The 15,591-nt window shown below is 40.7% G+C and overlaps 1 protein-coding gene across 1 annotated transcript in view; it reads left to right on the top strand.

Annotated features, from left to right (window-relative positions):
* Positions 1 to 373: 373 nt before the first annotated feature.
* The window catches only part of ABCA13 (ATP binding cassette subfamily A member 13), a gene marked incomplete at its 3' end in the record, with an annotated part of 147,999 nt that continues 132,781 nt past the window's right edge, over positions 374 to 15,591 (top strand). Inside the window, exon 1 of the mRNA XM_008051823.1 lies at positions 374 to 461. Within this exon, the coding sequence (XP_008050014.1) occupies positions 393 to 461 (69 nt within the window). The remainder of the gene's footprint in view (positions 462 to 15,591) is intronic.

Below are 15,591 nucleotides of genomic sequence, written 5' to 3'. Positions count from 1 at the left end.
AATCCCACCCAATTAGGATTTCATCCAATTAGTACCCAGGAAATAGGAAGGTAGTTGGTAAGTGTGGGCATTGCTTCTTACTGAGTGCATCGGCTGTGTGTGTTCTTGGCAAGGGTGGGGGCGCGCCATGTGTTTTCTGGGGAAGGGCCTGAAGGCAGCGTAACTCGATCCTCCCTGAACACTGAACAGCTAGAGAAAAGACAAGATTTCTCAGCAGATGCAGAACAAGAGGGGACATTTGATGCCTGCTTCATTCAGTCACCAGTAATCTCTCTTGCATCATTCACTTTTGTTAGAATTGACTAGTGGGCAACATGCCTTTGCTTGAGCCCCGCAGATATAAGCACCATCCTCACGGACTGACTTCCTGATTGAGAGCAGGAGCGCCAGGCATGGGGCACGCGGGGCGTCAGTTCCAAGCCCTGCTCTGGAAGAATTGGCTCTGCAGACTCAGGCATCCGGTGAGTGCTGGCCTTGGCTTTCCTCAGGGTTCCATTGAGAACTAGAGAGAGGTCAGGGTCTGTTCCTGCCTGCCTGCCTTCCCCTGCCTCCTGTCTGGTACAAACATCTGCACTACAGGGAACTGGGGGAGGTTGGATGATTTTAAATTAGAACCTGCCTAAGGGCCAGAGTAGCTAAACTCTAATGACCAGCATGAGATCACATGCTGTAGACTCTTACTCAGAAAAGGGTTAATTTAGAGCAAGGGGGGGGGGTGGAGTTTTAAATATAATTTGCATTTTCAACATTTGTTGTAAAAACTGAACTGCAAATCCTCTGGTTTAAGGGACAAAGCATCAGCTACAGTTAATGCATAAGCAGAATATTATAGGTGCCGACTCCAAAGCATGAGACTGCACAGGTGTGCATAACCAGGGCAGGGCATGGCACATCTACTCAGTGTTATTCTTTAATGTGCTTCTTTAGTGTTAATTCCCGATTTTATAACCATATTCAAATTACGCCAGCCAGACTGTCCCAAGCAGATTGGAATTGCTCATACCAAACTTGTGCAAATATTTAAGTAAATATCCTGTAAGTGTATGTTTAAATGAAATAGAAATCAATTGTTTATTATTATGATTCACTATCCTTTATTCCTGATATTACTGGGTAAACATTAACATCTATGAATGTCATTTTCATTAGACATAGCAGTAATAAGTCTACACTATTTCTGATTTTAAGGGCCAAACTTAGCATATGAGGCTTTTCTGCTGACAAATGCTTCTGTTTGAAGAAATTCAGTAATCGATGTTGATTTAGATTTAGCTAAATCCTCATAGTCAGAATATTTTTTGGTCTCATCTCAAAGTAAATGTTGAAGGAGATGTTTTCTTTTCATGTGATCTTTAGGATCAAAATGCTTTCAGGGTCAGGAATGAATGAGTGAGACTTATCCTCTTCATTGGTCATAAGTCCACTGATGTCTGTGTTGGTTTTTTTTTTTTTTTTTGAACAGCATTTTTCACTTACATGCAAGTTTGTTTTGGGGAATGAAGCCTATTTTGAAGGAATGTAACAGGTAAAACTTGCTTCCCCAGCCACTGTTCTTTCTGCTTTGTGTATAAAGCTCATTTAAATCTCACAACAGTTCTGTGAGGGTAGTATCCGGACTATCTACTCTTTATTATTAGAAGTTTAAAAGTGTTACAATTATTATTGCTGCTAAGGTAAACACCATCAGAAAGTGTTGTTCACTTATTTATTCGATAACCACTTATTTAAAATGACAGCTCTTGCACCCCCATCCTTCAGTGCTACCTGTTTTTCTTCAGTTTATCATCTTTTGACATAGAACAGAGTAACTTATTTGTTAATTGCCTCTGGATCCTATGTTAGTATGTAAGATTCACGAGAGCTGGGCCTCATTTCCTGGTTTGTTCACCAATGTATTCTCCGACACCCGGACAGTGCTTGGCAAGCAACAGGCGTCCCATCAATATCTGTAGAGTGAGTAAAGGAAGGAAGGAATTAAGTACTTATTGTACCTTTGCTATGTGCCGGATAGTGGCCGAACAAGACAGATGTGTCTGCAAGGAGAAAGAAAATATGCAATTAAGTATTTAATGAACCCACTTCTGGGGATAAATCCTACAGATGTCCCTGCATACATGGGGAGTGGTATTTGTGCAAGGTTATCCATCACAGCACGGCTTATAATAGCAAAGGAGTAGAAACAACACAAGTGGTTTGGTGTGAAGCCATTCAACTGGGTTCGATCCCAGCTCTGCCACTTCCTAGTTTACTTATTCAGGCAAACCATTAATTTGGTTTTCTTCCCTGTAAAATGAGACTGTAAGGATAAAATGAGTTAGTGCCTATGACATGCTTGCAAAAGTGCCTGGTATAGGAGTGGGAGCTGTTTTCTTCTTTGGCTATAGTGCCGGAGGTGATAGAACTGGGTGACTTCCGTCATCTCTGGGACATAGATTATAGGTTGTGAGGACAGGAGGCTTGAGGGGAACTCTAGACTTCTGGCTTGCACAATTGGGTTAGAAGATAACTCCAGGGAGATAAAATGTGAACATGTTTACATATCTTAATGCTATTGCAGTGGAAATATGAGGCCAGGCCCCTCTGGGTGAATGTCTTTAACCTGACCTATTTTTCACAACTTCCTCCCATCCTCCAATGATAATCTGTAAATTCTTTGTTTTTGCACTATGGAAATGGTGTTAGTATCAGCTATGGAATAACCAAACTGACTGAGTGAATAAATGTCATCAAATGATTGTTTATTTAGTGAATAAAAACCAGAAAATATTTGTAAGATGAAGGAAGCTTGTCAGTTTTTACATTTACATTTTAAAAACTTCATTTTATTATATTTTCTGATTTTAGTTTCTTTAAAAAAATCTTTTTTTCTTTTGAGTCGAAGTCTCACTCTGTCACCTAGGCTGGAGTGCGGTGGCATGCTCATGGCTACCGCAGTCTCTAGTATCTGGTTCGGGTGATCCTTCCGCCTCTGCCTTCCAAGTAACTAAAACTACAGGCATGCGCCACCATACCTGGCTAACTTTTGATTTATTGTAGAGAACCTTGGTCTCATCAAGTTGCCCAGCGTGGTCTTGAGCCCTCAGGCTCAGGCAATCCTCTCACCTTGGCCTCCCGAAGTGCTGGGATTATAGACTTGAGCCACCATGCCTGGCAAAAAAATCTTATTACAAATTCAAACAAGAAAGTTTTTGAAAATTAGTATCATGAATGCATAGTACCCATCTGCTTATCTTAATACTTAGTTTTATAGATTGCTAAACTTCTACTGTTTTGAAAAAAAAAGTTAGAGTAGAAGAATAGTCTTACAGCTATTTTAATACTATTTCTTTTTTTCTCTTGAGTTTTATTTACTGTATAAACAATAATATACCAAAGGGAAAAATTAAAAATGATCTAGAATTTCATTTTCCTATTTCATCTACTTTTGTGGTCTTTTCTTATCCTTAGGCATATGTAATGCAATATTGTTACATAATTAAAACAATAGTTTTTTTTTTTTACTTTGAAGTCAAACATTTTAAAAGTTGCTATATGGTCTTCATGTGTAAAGGTTTTATTGCATAATACTTCAAAGGTTGGATACACACAATTACTTAACCATTTCCTTATGTTGGGCATTAAGATATTTTTTCCCAGTTATTATTATGAGTAACATCATTTTACATGAAAGATGCATCTTCTCCTGGATCATTTCTCTTGAATAAGTTTCTTGGAGCAGAGTTTCTGGGCCAGGAAACTGGCCCCTTGATTTTGGGCAGGTGAATAGTTGATGACACCCTCAGAAGTGCCCCCATAGATAGTTCCTGGCAAACTCACCAACATCAGCAGATATCCAGTTGCTTGCTTTTTTAAGCCAACATTTTCCACATGAATTGTATTCACTTTTATGTTTCATTCTAATTCAAATCAATCTAATCCTTTACTTACTTTTTATTTTATTTTAATTTTACTATTTTTATTTTATATTTTTGAGTCAGAGTCTCACTCTGTCACCCAGACTAGAGTACAGCCACTGCAGCCTCTACCTGCTGGGCTCAGGCAATCCTTGCACCTCAGCCTTCCAAGTAGCTGGAACTACAGGCGTGAGCCACTACTAATTTTATATTAGCCACCTGGCTAATATTTTTAAAAAAATTATTGTAGAGACAAGCTTTTGCCAAGTTGCCCAGGCTGATCTCAAACCCCTGGGCTCAGGTAATCCTCTCGCCTCGGCCTCCCAAAGTGCTGGATTACAGGCTTCAGCCACTGTGCCCAGCGGCTTATTTTTAATTTTTTTTAAAGTGACAAGTAATAATTTTACAGATTTTAGGAGTACACAGTGATGTTTTCACACATGTGATGTAAAGTGATCAGATCAGGGTAATTAACTCTCACTTATTTCTTTGTGTTGGGAACATTCAATATCCTTCTAGCTATTTGAAACATAGGATATGTGATATGTATGATCATATGATATGATATGATGCATAGAATGCTAGAACTTATTCCTCCTATCTAGCTGTAATTTTGGGTACTTAAACAAATCACTCTATATATCCCTTTTCCCCCATCCTTCCTAGCTACTTCCTATTAAAAAAAAAATTGCAGCAAGAATAACACCAAGAAAATAATGTAAGCCAAGTATCTGCTCCTTGGATGTCACCCAGTTCTGTAGTCTTTTAGAGTATTCCTGTGTTTTCATATTGAATAGAGTGGCTGAGCCCTTAGCCTGTGTGCCATAGATGGCATACTTTCCCCAGTCTGTCCCTTCAATCATGGCACTGTGACCTTTCTCAAGGTCATTGTTGTCTCCAATCTCCTTCATCTGTTGAAATCTTAATCTCTGTTCCGAATCTTGCCTCCTGTGACTGCTACCTCCCAACCCCTACCCCCTATTGAACAGGACTCTGATCTCCATTAACGAAAGCTGACACGAGCCTTTTGGGTTTAGTCAGTTTTACTAAAGACTTAGACTAGAGGAGAGGGATTGAAGCACAGTTTAATACAAGGGCATCAATGTCCTAAAAACTTGTAGTCTACTCCCAACCATTGGCTTGAAGGGGCTGATGGAAATAACAAAATTATACTGACCACGGTTTTACCTTTCGGCCAGTGAATACCACACCCTAGAACCCAGTAATACATACCCTGATGCCTCCCACACATAAAGCACTGCATTTTTAATGTAAAGGGCCTCAGTGGTAAAATGCATGCTGTCTCTTAGATATGGGTAAAAATTATGGTGTCTCACCAGGGCCCCTTATTTCTGACCTAGCCCAGGGGCAAGCCTCTGAGGCTGTCCGAGCTCTTTGCTGGAAGGCTTCCCCACTTGTCATACCCCAAAATTCAAATTCTATCCCCTTCTCCACATTAGAGAAACCCTAGTAATCCCACTCCAACCCAGGCTGAATCCCTGCTAGGCTCTGCCTCTGCATATCTACCTCCTAGCAATCTACCTTGAGGCCTGGGTAGGGATGTAGAGACCATTCCAACAGCACCGTCACTTTTTTCCCCATTAACTTGTTAAAGGAACATGTTCTCAAGCTGAGGTTCACCCACATCAAGCCTCAGAGCTTTTGTGTGTGTATATGTGTATGTGTGTTTCTCTCCTAAAATAAAATAACTTCATATTTCTTTGACATTTTATCTATCACTGAATTCAGATGCTGAAAAAAGCCTAGCTTGGTGTGAAAAAGTAATTTCCCTTTGGAAACAATAAACCTGCTAGCCACAATTTCTGCACTTTTCTAAGATTGTAAAAAATTATAGACATCAAGTTCTAGAAGTAAAGTAGCTCTTATGTCTTTTGGAGATTGTCTTAAAGGTTGATTTTTTTGTTGTTGTTGATTTTGTATACAGTAAATCCCCTACATATGAACCTTCAAGTTGTGAACTTTCAAAGATGCAAATGTGCATTTGCATGTTCAATCACTTAAGCTGCTCACGTGTCTGGTATACATTGTTATGTATATGAATGAAATCATCAATATGTACTCTAAATATGCACACTCTAATATTAAAAATGTTTTCTAGCCAGGCTCGGTGGCTCAGCCTGTAATCCTGTGCTTTGGGAGGCTGAGGTGAGTGGATTGCCTGAGTCCGTGGTTTTGAGATCTGCCTGGGCAACTTGGCAAGACATCATTTCTACAATAAATCAAAAAATCAGCCGGGCATGGTAGCACATGCCTGTAATTCCGGCTACTCGGAAGGCTGAGGCAGAAGGATCACCGGAGCCCAGCAGGTTGAGGCTGCAGTGGCCGCTCCCAGCCACTGCACTCCAATCTGGGCGACAGAGTGAGACTCCAACTCAAAAAAAAAAAAAAAAAAGTTTTCTTTATTTTTGTGTGTGTTTTTTGTGTATTTGTATGAAAAGTATTTTAAACCTATTACAGAATAGTACTACATAGCCGACTGTGTTAGTTGGGTGCTAAGGCTAACTTTGTTGGACTTATGAACAAATTGAACTTATGAGCATGTTCTTGGAATGGAACTTGTTCATATGCTGCAGACTTACTAGAGTTACAAGTTGTAACTCATCAACTGTTGTCTAATTTGCTAAAGTTGTTAGAAACAAATCAGGGGGTCAAAGGTCAGGTGACTGATTTCTCTCACAGTGCGCTTGGAAAAAAAATCTCGAACTATCCTGAAAGATAGTTTCTGAAAAGATGCTACAGTTGTATATTTTTAAAAAGAGCAAGCATAGCTTTATATTAGAAAAAACCCAGAAAATTCAAATATTCAAACGTTAACTATATTAACAGACTGATATGGGATGTATTAAATTTATTGTAGGTGTAATGACCTATAACTGGGTTTTATGAATTAAAAAAGTTAAAAAAAATTCATTGGCGTGTGGTCTTTTTTTTTTTTTTTTTTTTTGAGTTGGAGTCTCACTCTGTTGCCCAGACTGGAGTGCAGTGGCCACTCCCTGCCACCGCAGCCTCGAACCTGCTGGGCTCCAGTGATCCTTCCGCCTCAGCCTTCCAAGTAGCTGGAACTACAGGTGTGCGCTACCTCACCCGGCTGATTTTTTATTTATTGTAGAGATGAGGTCTTGCTGCCCAGGCGGGTCTCGAACCTGCAGGCTCAGGCAATCCATTCACCTCGGCCTTCCAAAGTGCTGGGATTACAGGCTGAGCCACCGAGCCCGGCTTGGCGTGTGGTCTTAATACTGAAAGGCGTGGGTAAGATTCACTTATGGATATTCTTTCATTTGGAGCCCTACTTTGTTTGCTAATTTGTAAGGGACTTCCTTTCAAAAGAGATTTTCCCAAAATGAGGCCTCTCTTATTTCCCTGGGGGTAGTTGGGGTGCATTTTCACCCACCCCTGGGGAGTATAGGAGTCTGCTAAAGCTTCTGTAAGAAAATGCCACAAACAAGGTGGCTTCAACAACAGAAATTTATTGTCTCACAGTTCTAGAGCCTGGTAGTCCAAGAGCAAGTTGTCAGTGTTGGTTCATCTGGAGTACGAAGGACCTGTTTCAGGCCCCTCTCCTTGGCTTGCAGATGGCCATCTAATCTTATGTCTCTTTACACTGTTATCTCTCTATACTTGTCTGTATATCCAAATTTCTCCTTTATAAGGACACAGTCATACTGAATTAGGGCTTACCTTACTCCATTGTGACCTCATCTTAACTAACTTCATCTGTGACAACCCAATTTCCAAATAAGATGATGTTCTGGGGGTACTAGGGGTTAGAAATTCAGTATATGAGTTTGGGAGGAAGACAATTCAACCCATAACAGAGTGTTAATGTGGCCTGGCCAGGGGTTCTGTCTGTGTTGACCCAACTCCATCCTCAGGAGACAAACCCACTGAGTGACTTAGAGCTTTTAAAGTAGCTCAAGAACCAGGCGCAGTGGCTCAAGTCTGTAATCCTAGTACTTTGAGAGGTCGAGGTGGTAGGATCACTTGAGCCCAGGGAGTTTGACACTAGTCTAGGCAACATAGCAAACCCCATCCATCTCTACCAAAAAGCAAAGAAATTAGCTGGGCATGGTGGCATGTGCCTATAGTCCCAGCTACTTGGAAAGCTGAGGTGGGATGATTGCTTGAGACCAAGAGTTTGAGACCAGCGTAGGCAACATAACAAGACCTCGTCTCTACCAAAAAAAAAAAAAAAAAAAAATCAGTTAGCCAGGTGTCATGTCATGTGCCTTTAGTTCTAGCTACTCGAGAAGTTGAGGTGAGAGGATTGCTTGAGTCCAGGAATTTGAGACCAGCATAGACAATATGACAAGACCTCATCTCTACAAGCAGTTTGCCAGGTGTCATGTCATGTGTCTTCAGTCCCAGCTACTTGGGAAGCTGAGATAGGATCACTTGGGCCCAGGAGTATGAAGCTATGGTGAGTTGTGATCATGCCACTGCATTCTAGCTGGGGCAACAGAGTGACTAAAGAAATAAATAAAAATAAAGTAGCTCTGCTAGGATCTCAGGTGCTACCACCCTACATCGAGAAATATGCTGCTTAACTCACTGATGTCAAAGAAAAAATGCAATAGAACAGAACAAGACCCCCCCTAAAAAACAAGTTTATATTCTCCACTCAGCATACAGTGAACTATGACATGTCATGGTCTGTTCTTCCCTTCCCAGGCTAGAAGGTTGAGCTGCAGTTTCAGTGCTATTCTCAGGGCTCTGTAAGATGGGCTGCCTGAGGGCTGGGATGGCCAAGTGGCCCCATGGCTCTGGCCTCTGCCATCAGGCCTAGCTAATTCCCAGCTGACAGTTTCTCCAGTGGCACAGTCAGGAGCCCTCTACAGTCAGTGGTCTGAATTTTAACTGAATGTCTGTAGTCCATTTGAGTGCAACCATACTGAATTTCCTGGGCTGTAGGTGCGTCCGCTGTAGCCGTCCTCCACTGGTCTGGCCCTGCTCAGACCCTTCTGATGTTACTACATCCAGGACAGGCTGAAGGACAGCAGAACCTGGTGTTAACATTGGGCAGAGCCTGCTGGCCTTTACTCAGTTCCAAGATGGACATCATGGTGGTGGTGGGTCCGGCTCTCCTTGGTATTCTAGTACTTAACAGAACCTACAAATGAGCATAGTGTTTCTGTGGCTAGAGATCCCTGGGGTCAGGACATCCTTACTGATCAGAAATGAGGCCTGAGTTGCTGCTGAGTGGTCACCTGCTGGACAGTGACCACTCCACCTCCCAGCAGCTTCCAATCCCAGGGGAGCCCCATGCACAAACCCACTCAACTGCAGACCCAGTCACTGTAGAACAAGATTGGAAGTCAGAGGTGAGGAGTCCTCGGGCTTCGTTTGAGCCCTGGAACTATTCTCGGTGTTTCCAGCAGTCACATGGAAATGACACATTTTCTGTGATTAGGCCACTGGACAACCTACATAACTGGCGTCTCCCCCTCTTACTGCAGTCATACAGTAGTGCAGGTGCTGATGGCCTCATGGTACCTTGAAGCTCTGACCCAAGGGCTCCTTGATAAAGTTGGAGAATAATTCAACTTCTGCTTGGCTAGAAAAGAAGACAAGGTTGATGATCTTTCCACCAGTCATTAAAACTGGAGCCCGTGGGATCCTCGGGTAGTCCTGGGTTGCCCTGGTCTTCAGGATTCACCCTGCCCTGGACCCTGGGAGAAAACTGGGAGGTCACTGTAAGGCCACCGAGAGTCATTTGGGTGTGTCTCAGTTTCTCAGAGCAGTGATCTATGAAAAGCAGTTCAGAACTCTAATTAAGGAAAAGCGAACATCCTTCTATGAAAAATGAAAACCAAAAACCAAAGGCCTCTTTTTTTTCCCAAGAGGCTTTTCCTTCTTGCTTGTGAATGTAGGTCTCCTTGGGGATGCCTGGAGTTTCGTTGGTGTGGTTATTTACTTTGGCCCAGATACGCCTGGGTTTTTCAATTACAAGAAAGTTTAAAAGAGGAAAAACAAAATCACTGTAACAATAACTCAAGAGACCGGAAGCAAAGGCAGCCTCAAGGGAGGCTTTTTTGAGATTATGTTGGAGGCTGAGACTGTTTATTGGGACACCAGTCAGACTAAAACACACATTTCTTTTGTCAACTGGGGACTCTGAGGGCCCCTTTCAAGGAAACCTTTGTCTGAAGTCTGTTCTTCATTTTTCACTCTGTTGTGTGCTCTCCTCTTTCCTGGTTTCACACTCACTGGGAATGTCTTCTTCCCTGGCTGCCTGTTGTCATGTAAGCCAGAGGGCTCTCTGGAGGGCTCTACCCATGCTGTTTCTTACCCTGGTTCATGGGGCTGCTCTGGCCAGGCAGCGGGGCTCATCTTGGCATGCAGGCACACTGGCTCATCCAAACATGCCTCCCTGGCACCTGTCAAACTTCAGGTCTGAAGCTGGAGCTCCTGGGAGTGTTGAACCCGTGTGCCCACCTATTTGGGAAATAACCATTCATTAGGAATGAGAAAGGAGACTGCCAGGAGTTGTGGTGCCCTGCCTCAGATTTATGGAATTTGGGTCAAGTGTCAGCACAAAGGGGCTGCTTTGAGGGACCCTGCATGGAGGTTAATCCACTGCTGTGCTGTGATCCTGGCAGGCCTTGAGAACACAGTCTCCCCTTCTGTACTGTCACAGCAGCCAAGCCAGATGTTGTGAGGGTAACCTCTTTCTCCTGCCTGTGATCTTGAAGTTTAGACCAGGATCCTAGTCTTCATCTTTCCACACCCCTGCACAGCAGGACTTCTTATTCCCATTTCACAGATGCAGGGAACTGAGATCAGGAAGCATAAGTAACTTGCTCAGGCCTATTTGAGGGGCAGTTGCTGAGCTGCATTGAGTTCTGGTTCTGTCTGATGCTGGAGCTTTGCTCTTTTCACAACCTCATGGTGCTCCCACCTGGGTTCCTTGAGTGAATAGCACAGAAAAGGCATTCTACACTTACTTGATGAAGAATAGAGTGGGTGCACTAGGACAAAGTGCCACCAAACAATGAGAATTAGGAAACTCTCTCTTGCATGTGCTAGGAACAGTCGATAACTACTGGAAGCATGACCACAGGATGGCCTCATTGCTGTTTCCAGCCCAGCATGGACTCTGTGTCCACAGCACACACTGACGTTGGCTGATGTGAGCCCCCAGTTCTAGGAAGGGTTAGGCACCTTTCCACTTCTGTGGCAGGGGCATCCTTGATCCTTGCTTTTGATGGTATGGCTATTATCCTAATATGCTACTCTTTTGTAGATCATGTCATATTAGACATGACCTTGACTTACTTTATTAAGTTTAGATAGTAACATGGCTAAGCCAAAAGGACACTCAAATTACTTTCCATCTCCATGGTTTGTGCCACCTGTTGGCCAGGTTCTCAGAAAGGATGCACAGGTCATGGAATTGCCAATTAATGTGTCCAATGTGGTATTGTCCTTGACCGTGTGTCCTGTGCTTGCAAATGTAGAACATGTACAATGATATTTTGAGGTTTATTTAATTTTCTATTTTTAAGAGTTAGCATAAGAATGAATTTTTAAACTATGTACTTTTCCTTATATCAATTGTCCATCAAATTCTTTCTAGTTGTGTCATTAGACACCAGGTGATTGCATGTATGGCAAGTATTTCTTTGGTTTATCGTCCTTTTTTTTCCTTTATTTTCTTGTTCAGACTTAATTTATATATCTTATAATATCATCTTTTCCTTTTCTCTGAAATAGGTCTTTTATAATTTTAAAACTATTGAAATTATACTTCTTTCATCCATAGATTTAATTCATATTCTGCTCTCTTCTAATTCTTCTGGAATTAAATTTAGTCTATTTTACATTTTCATCTTCTTAGAGTATGCTTTTGAGTATAATGTTTTAAATTTATCTTTTAAAAAATTCCAGTTCAGTTGCTCTAATGCATTGTTGATTCACGCTTTCTTATCTCCCTGTACTAAAACATATATAGAGTCTACTTTTGAACTTTCATGCTGCTGCATTGATCTACATTTCTGTGTTTGCACCAACATTAATTTTAAGGTAGTAATACTTTATAATATGCTCTAATGTTTTTTAGGATTAGAATTCTTCATAGCTCTTCTTTTTTTCCAGAAGTTTCATTGTTTTTGAAATGTATTTACTCACCAATTATATTTTATAACCATTTGACTAGAAAAATTATTCCACATGGAATGGTTAGTCCTACGATCCATGTAAACAGCAACTTGGGGAGAGAGGGTATCCTCAGTTTCCCTCTTTCCTCACTCCCTGGAGTCATGTTGGATTTCAGGGTTCCTGGGTATAGAGCACTTGATACCCTGGTCACCCACCTCCTCACCAGTATCTTTGTAGCTGTAACCTTCTATAGAGTTACTGCAGTCAGCTACACAGAAAAAGCACTACTTCCTAAGTCACCAGTTTAAACATTCCAGCTCTGGCCATAGTAATTGGGGATTTAAAAATGTCAATAACTATGTTTTAATGTCATTAAAAAAACAAGCCGGGCTCCGTGGCTCAGCCTGTAATCCCGTGCCTTTGGGAGGCTGAGGTGAGTGAATTGCCTGAGCCCGTGGGTTCGAGACCCGCCTGGGCAGCAAGACCTCATCTCTACAACAAATCAAAAAATCAGCCGGGCGTGGTAGCGCATGCCTGTAATTCCGGCTACTTAGAAGGCTGAGGCAGAAGGATCGCTGGAGCCCAGCAGGTCGAGGCTGTGGTGCCGGGAGCAGCCACTACACTCCAGTCTGGGCGACAGAGTGAGACTCCAACTCAAAAAAACAAAAACAAAAAAACAACAAAAACAGCTAGTGTATCACTGAATATACTGACTAGTGTTTCCAACTTTTTGCAATTGAAATATAAAGTTTTTTGTCTGTATTTTAGACACTTTTACAATTGTTCCCCTATGAAAAATCCATTGAATGAGAATCTTTGGGTTGAAAGGGTATGTACATCTCACAATTTTAAAACATATTGCTTACTTGACTTCCAGGAAGGTTGTACCAATATGCATCTCCTTCTGATGTTCAAACTTATCTTGATTATTTGTTTGTTGGTTTCCTTTGAGTCCTTGAGGAAAGAAATTATTCCTCATTCATCTTTATAATGCCAAAGTCTCTCGCTCAATGTTTGACAGAGTCAGTGCTAAATAAATGTTTAATAAATAAATCTTGAAAGAAAACCAATTGTTTTTCAATGGAAAGTTAAAAAACAGACAAAAAAAAAAAAAAAAAAGAGGGAAGGGAGAAAAAGTCTGTTCATTTCTTTTTCTCAGTATCCAGCTAACTAAAAGGTTTGCAGAAAGTTCACTTGGGGAGGGAATTGGACTTTGATGGGAAGGTGAGTCTTCAGTTCAGTAACTGTAAAGGATCCAGGCAGATCAACTGTAACTATAGTTGCTATTTGGTATTTGACACTCTTTTAGTTTTGATTCATGCTTTGTTTGAATCCTTGTGTGAACACTGGACTGTCTCTTCTTGTAGTGTTTGACAATAAGGACCTCAAAATACGTCTGGGAAAGTCTCCTTTTCCAAGCAGTTGGCATCTGGAGGCCCCAAGAGCCCCAGAGAGACACAAAAGAATTTCACGCTTATTGCAAATCCCTTTGTTTCCAAGGACAAAGGCCACAGACTAATTATATGGTTTACTTAAGAGGCTTCCCTGATAGTCTAAATTTATGACATTTTCCTCTTTTCTTATCCAATGAGCTCTTGTGGCTAGCTCCTGTTTTGAAGGGCTCTCTTTCCTTCTTAATCCATTTATATTTTTTTTAGTACCAAAGTACTTTATTATTTATGGTTTTCAGTTGCAACCAAAACCACGTGCTCCACGAGCCACTTGGAGGATTTAAAAATGGATTTTTAACTCGGTAGTATGGAAAATTACTTATGAGCTTTGGTCCAGGTTCTACCACAAGTTAGTTCTAAGATATTGGACAAAATAATAATCTTTATTACATGCAGGGTGCAAGACTGGCACAATGTTACCTATCTCGTTGGTGGCTGTGAGGATTAAAGGATCAATAGCCTGTAGCTGCTTCATAGTCATGCAGATGAACCACCTGAGGTCAGGGTTTGGATTTCTTCACATCACAATTCCCAGAATAACCACATTCAGGGGATGTTATGGCTCTACTTCGTTTACTCTCACAAGTACATTCATTCCATCCTCTCAGGCAGGGACTAGGTCATGTTTATTCACTATTTCCCCACTTCCTGTAATAGTGCCTGGCGTGGAATACAGTTGCCAATGAATGAATGAATGAACGAGCAGGTGTACTTGATTTTATTGCTCTAGTACACCACAATTTATCAATCCATTTTCCTCTTGGTGGGTTTTGTCTAACTTTATTCACAAATAATGCTTTTGTAAATATTTGAGCATACCTCTAGATTCACGTGTGTAACCCTTCTCAACAACTGTATATTTGGCTTAACCGTATGTTTTTTATAGGTTAAAACCGGCATAGTGTAAGCAAAATTGATATGGTTCAAACTATAGTTGTGGAATTATTGGGCCATAGAATTTGCACATCTTCAGCTTACTAGTATTGCCAAATTTCAATCCAAAGTTCCTGTTAATCCATACAGTCACTGGCACTGGGTGTTGTCAGACTTTTTTTCCAAATTAGTGGATATAAAACCCAATGAGGTTTAATCTGCATCTGTTTGAGTACTGCTGAAATTGAGCATCTTGTACGGTGTTCACGTTATGCGCTTGTCTGCTCATTCCTTTTGAGTTTTTTTCTATTCCATTACCTCCTTCCCATCGATTTGCAGACTTCTGTACATATTCTGGATACTGCATTGTTGGTTGTATATGCTGAAACATATTCTTCAAGTCTGTGGCTGGTCTTTCCAGTCTTCCAATGACTTTTCTGAAGAACTGAGGTTTTTAATATTCATATAGTTTAATTTTCCTTTACAGTTTATGGCTTTTGTCTTATTTAAGCATAAACAAAACATAAAGAAAGTGCTCTTTTCTCTTCTAAGGATTTTAAAGTTTCTTTTTTTCACATTTAGAGTTTTGTATATGATGGTGATAAAGATCCAACTCATCTCTGCCTCCCCCATCCCCACTTTCAGAAATACCAATTCAATGGCACAATTTATTGAATAACAAGTTATCGTCCTTCTGATCTTTTTCATATGCCAAGTTTTCGAATATGCACAGTCCTGTTTCCAGGCTCTCTATGCCACTTCACAAGTTAGTTTGCTTATTGTTAGACGAATAACATGTGTTTTAATTCCTATTATTTTACAGAAAGCTTGTTCTGTGGGAGGATAAGTTATTTCAGCCTGTTGATAAAAATTGTCTTGGATATTTTTCACCTTTGTTCCTCTTAAGTTCATTTTAGAATCAGCTAATTAAATATGTCAGTTATGGCAAAATCAATACAAAGCAAATAAAAACTTGTTGGGATTCCATTAGATTTGCATTGAATCTATAGATCAATCTGGGTAGAATTAACATCTTCATGGTTGAAATATTTTTATGCATTAACAATGTTCATCTGTTTATTTTTTTAAGATTCTGTTTGGTGTCTTTCAATAATTTTATAATTTTCTTTGTGAAATAATCATATACACCAAATTAAAGTGTTTCCTCCTACATGCGTTGACTTTTTGTTAATAATAAAAGTTATATCTTATTTTAAAAATATGTTTTCTTACTGATTCTTGCTATTGTGGAGAATTAT

This window comes from Carlito syrichta, unplaced genomic scaffold (assembly GCF_000164805.1).
Source record: "Carlito syrichta isolate Samal-C Ts95f unplaced genomic scaffold, Tarsius_syrichta-2.0.1 Scaffold236645, whole genome shotgun sequence".
NCBI lineage: Eukaryota > Metazoa > Chordata > Mammalia > Primates > Tarsiidae > Carlito > Carlito syrichta.
Note: the sequence above shows the minus strand (reverse complement) of the source record. Positions and strands in the feature narration are given on the sequence as shown.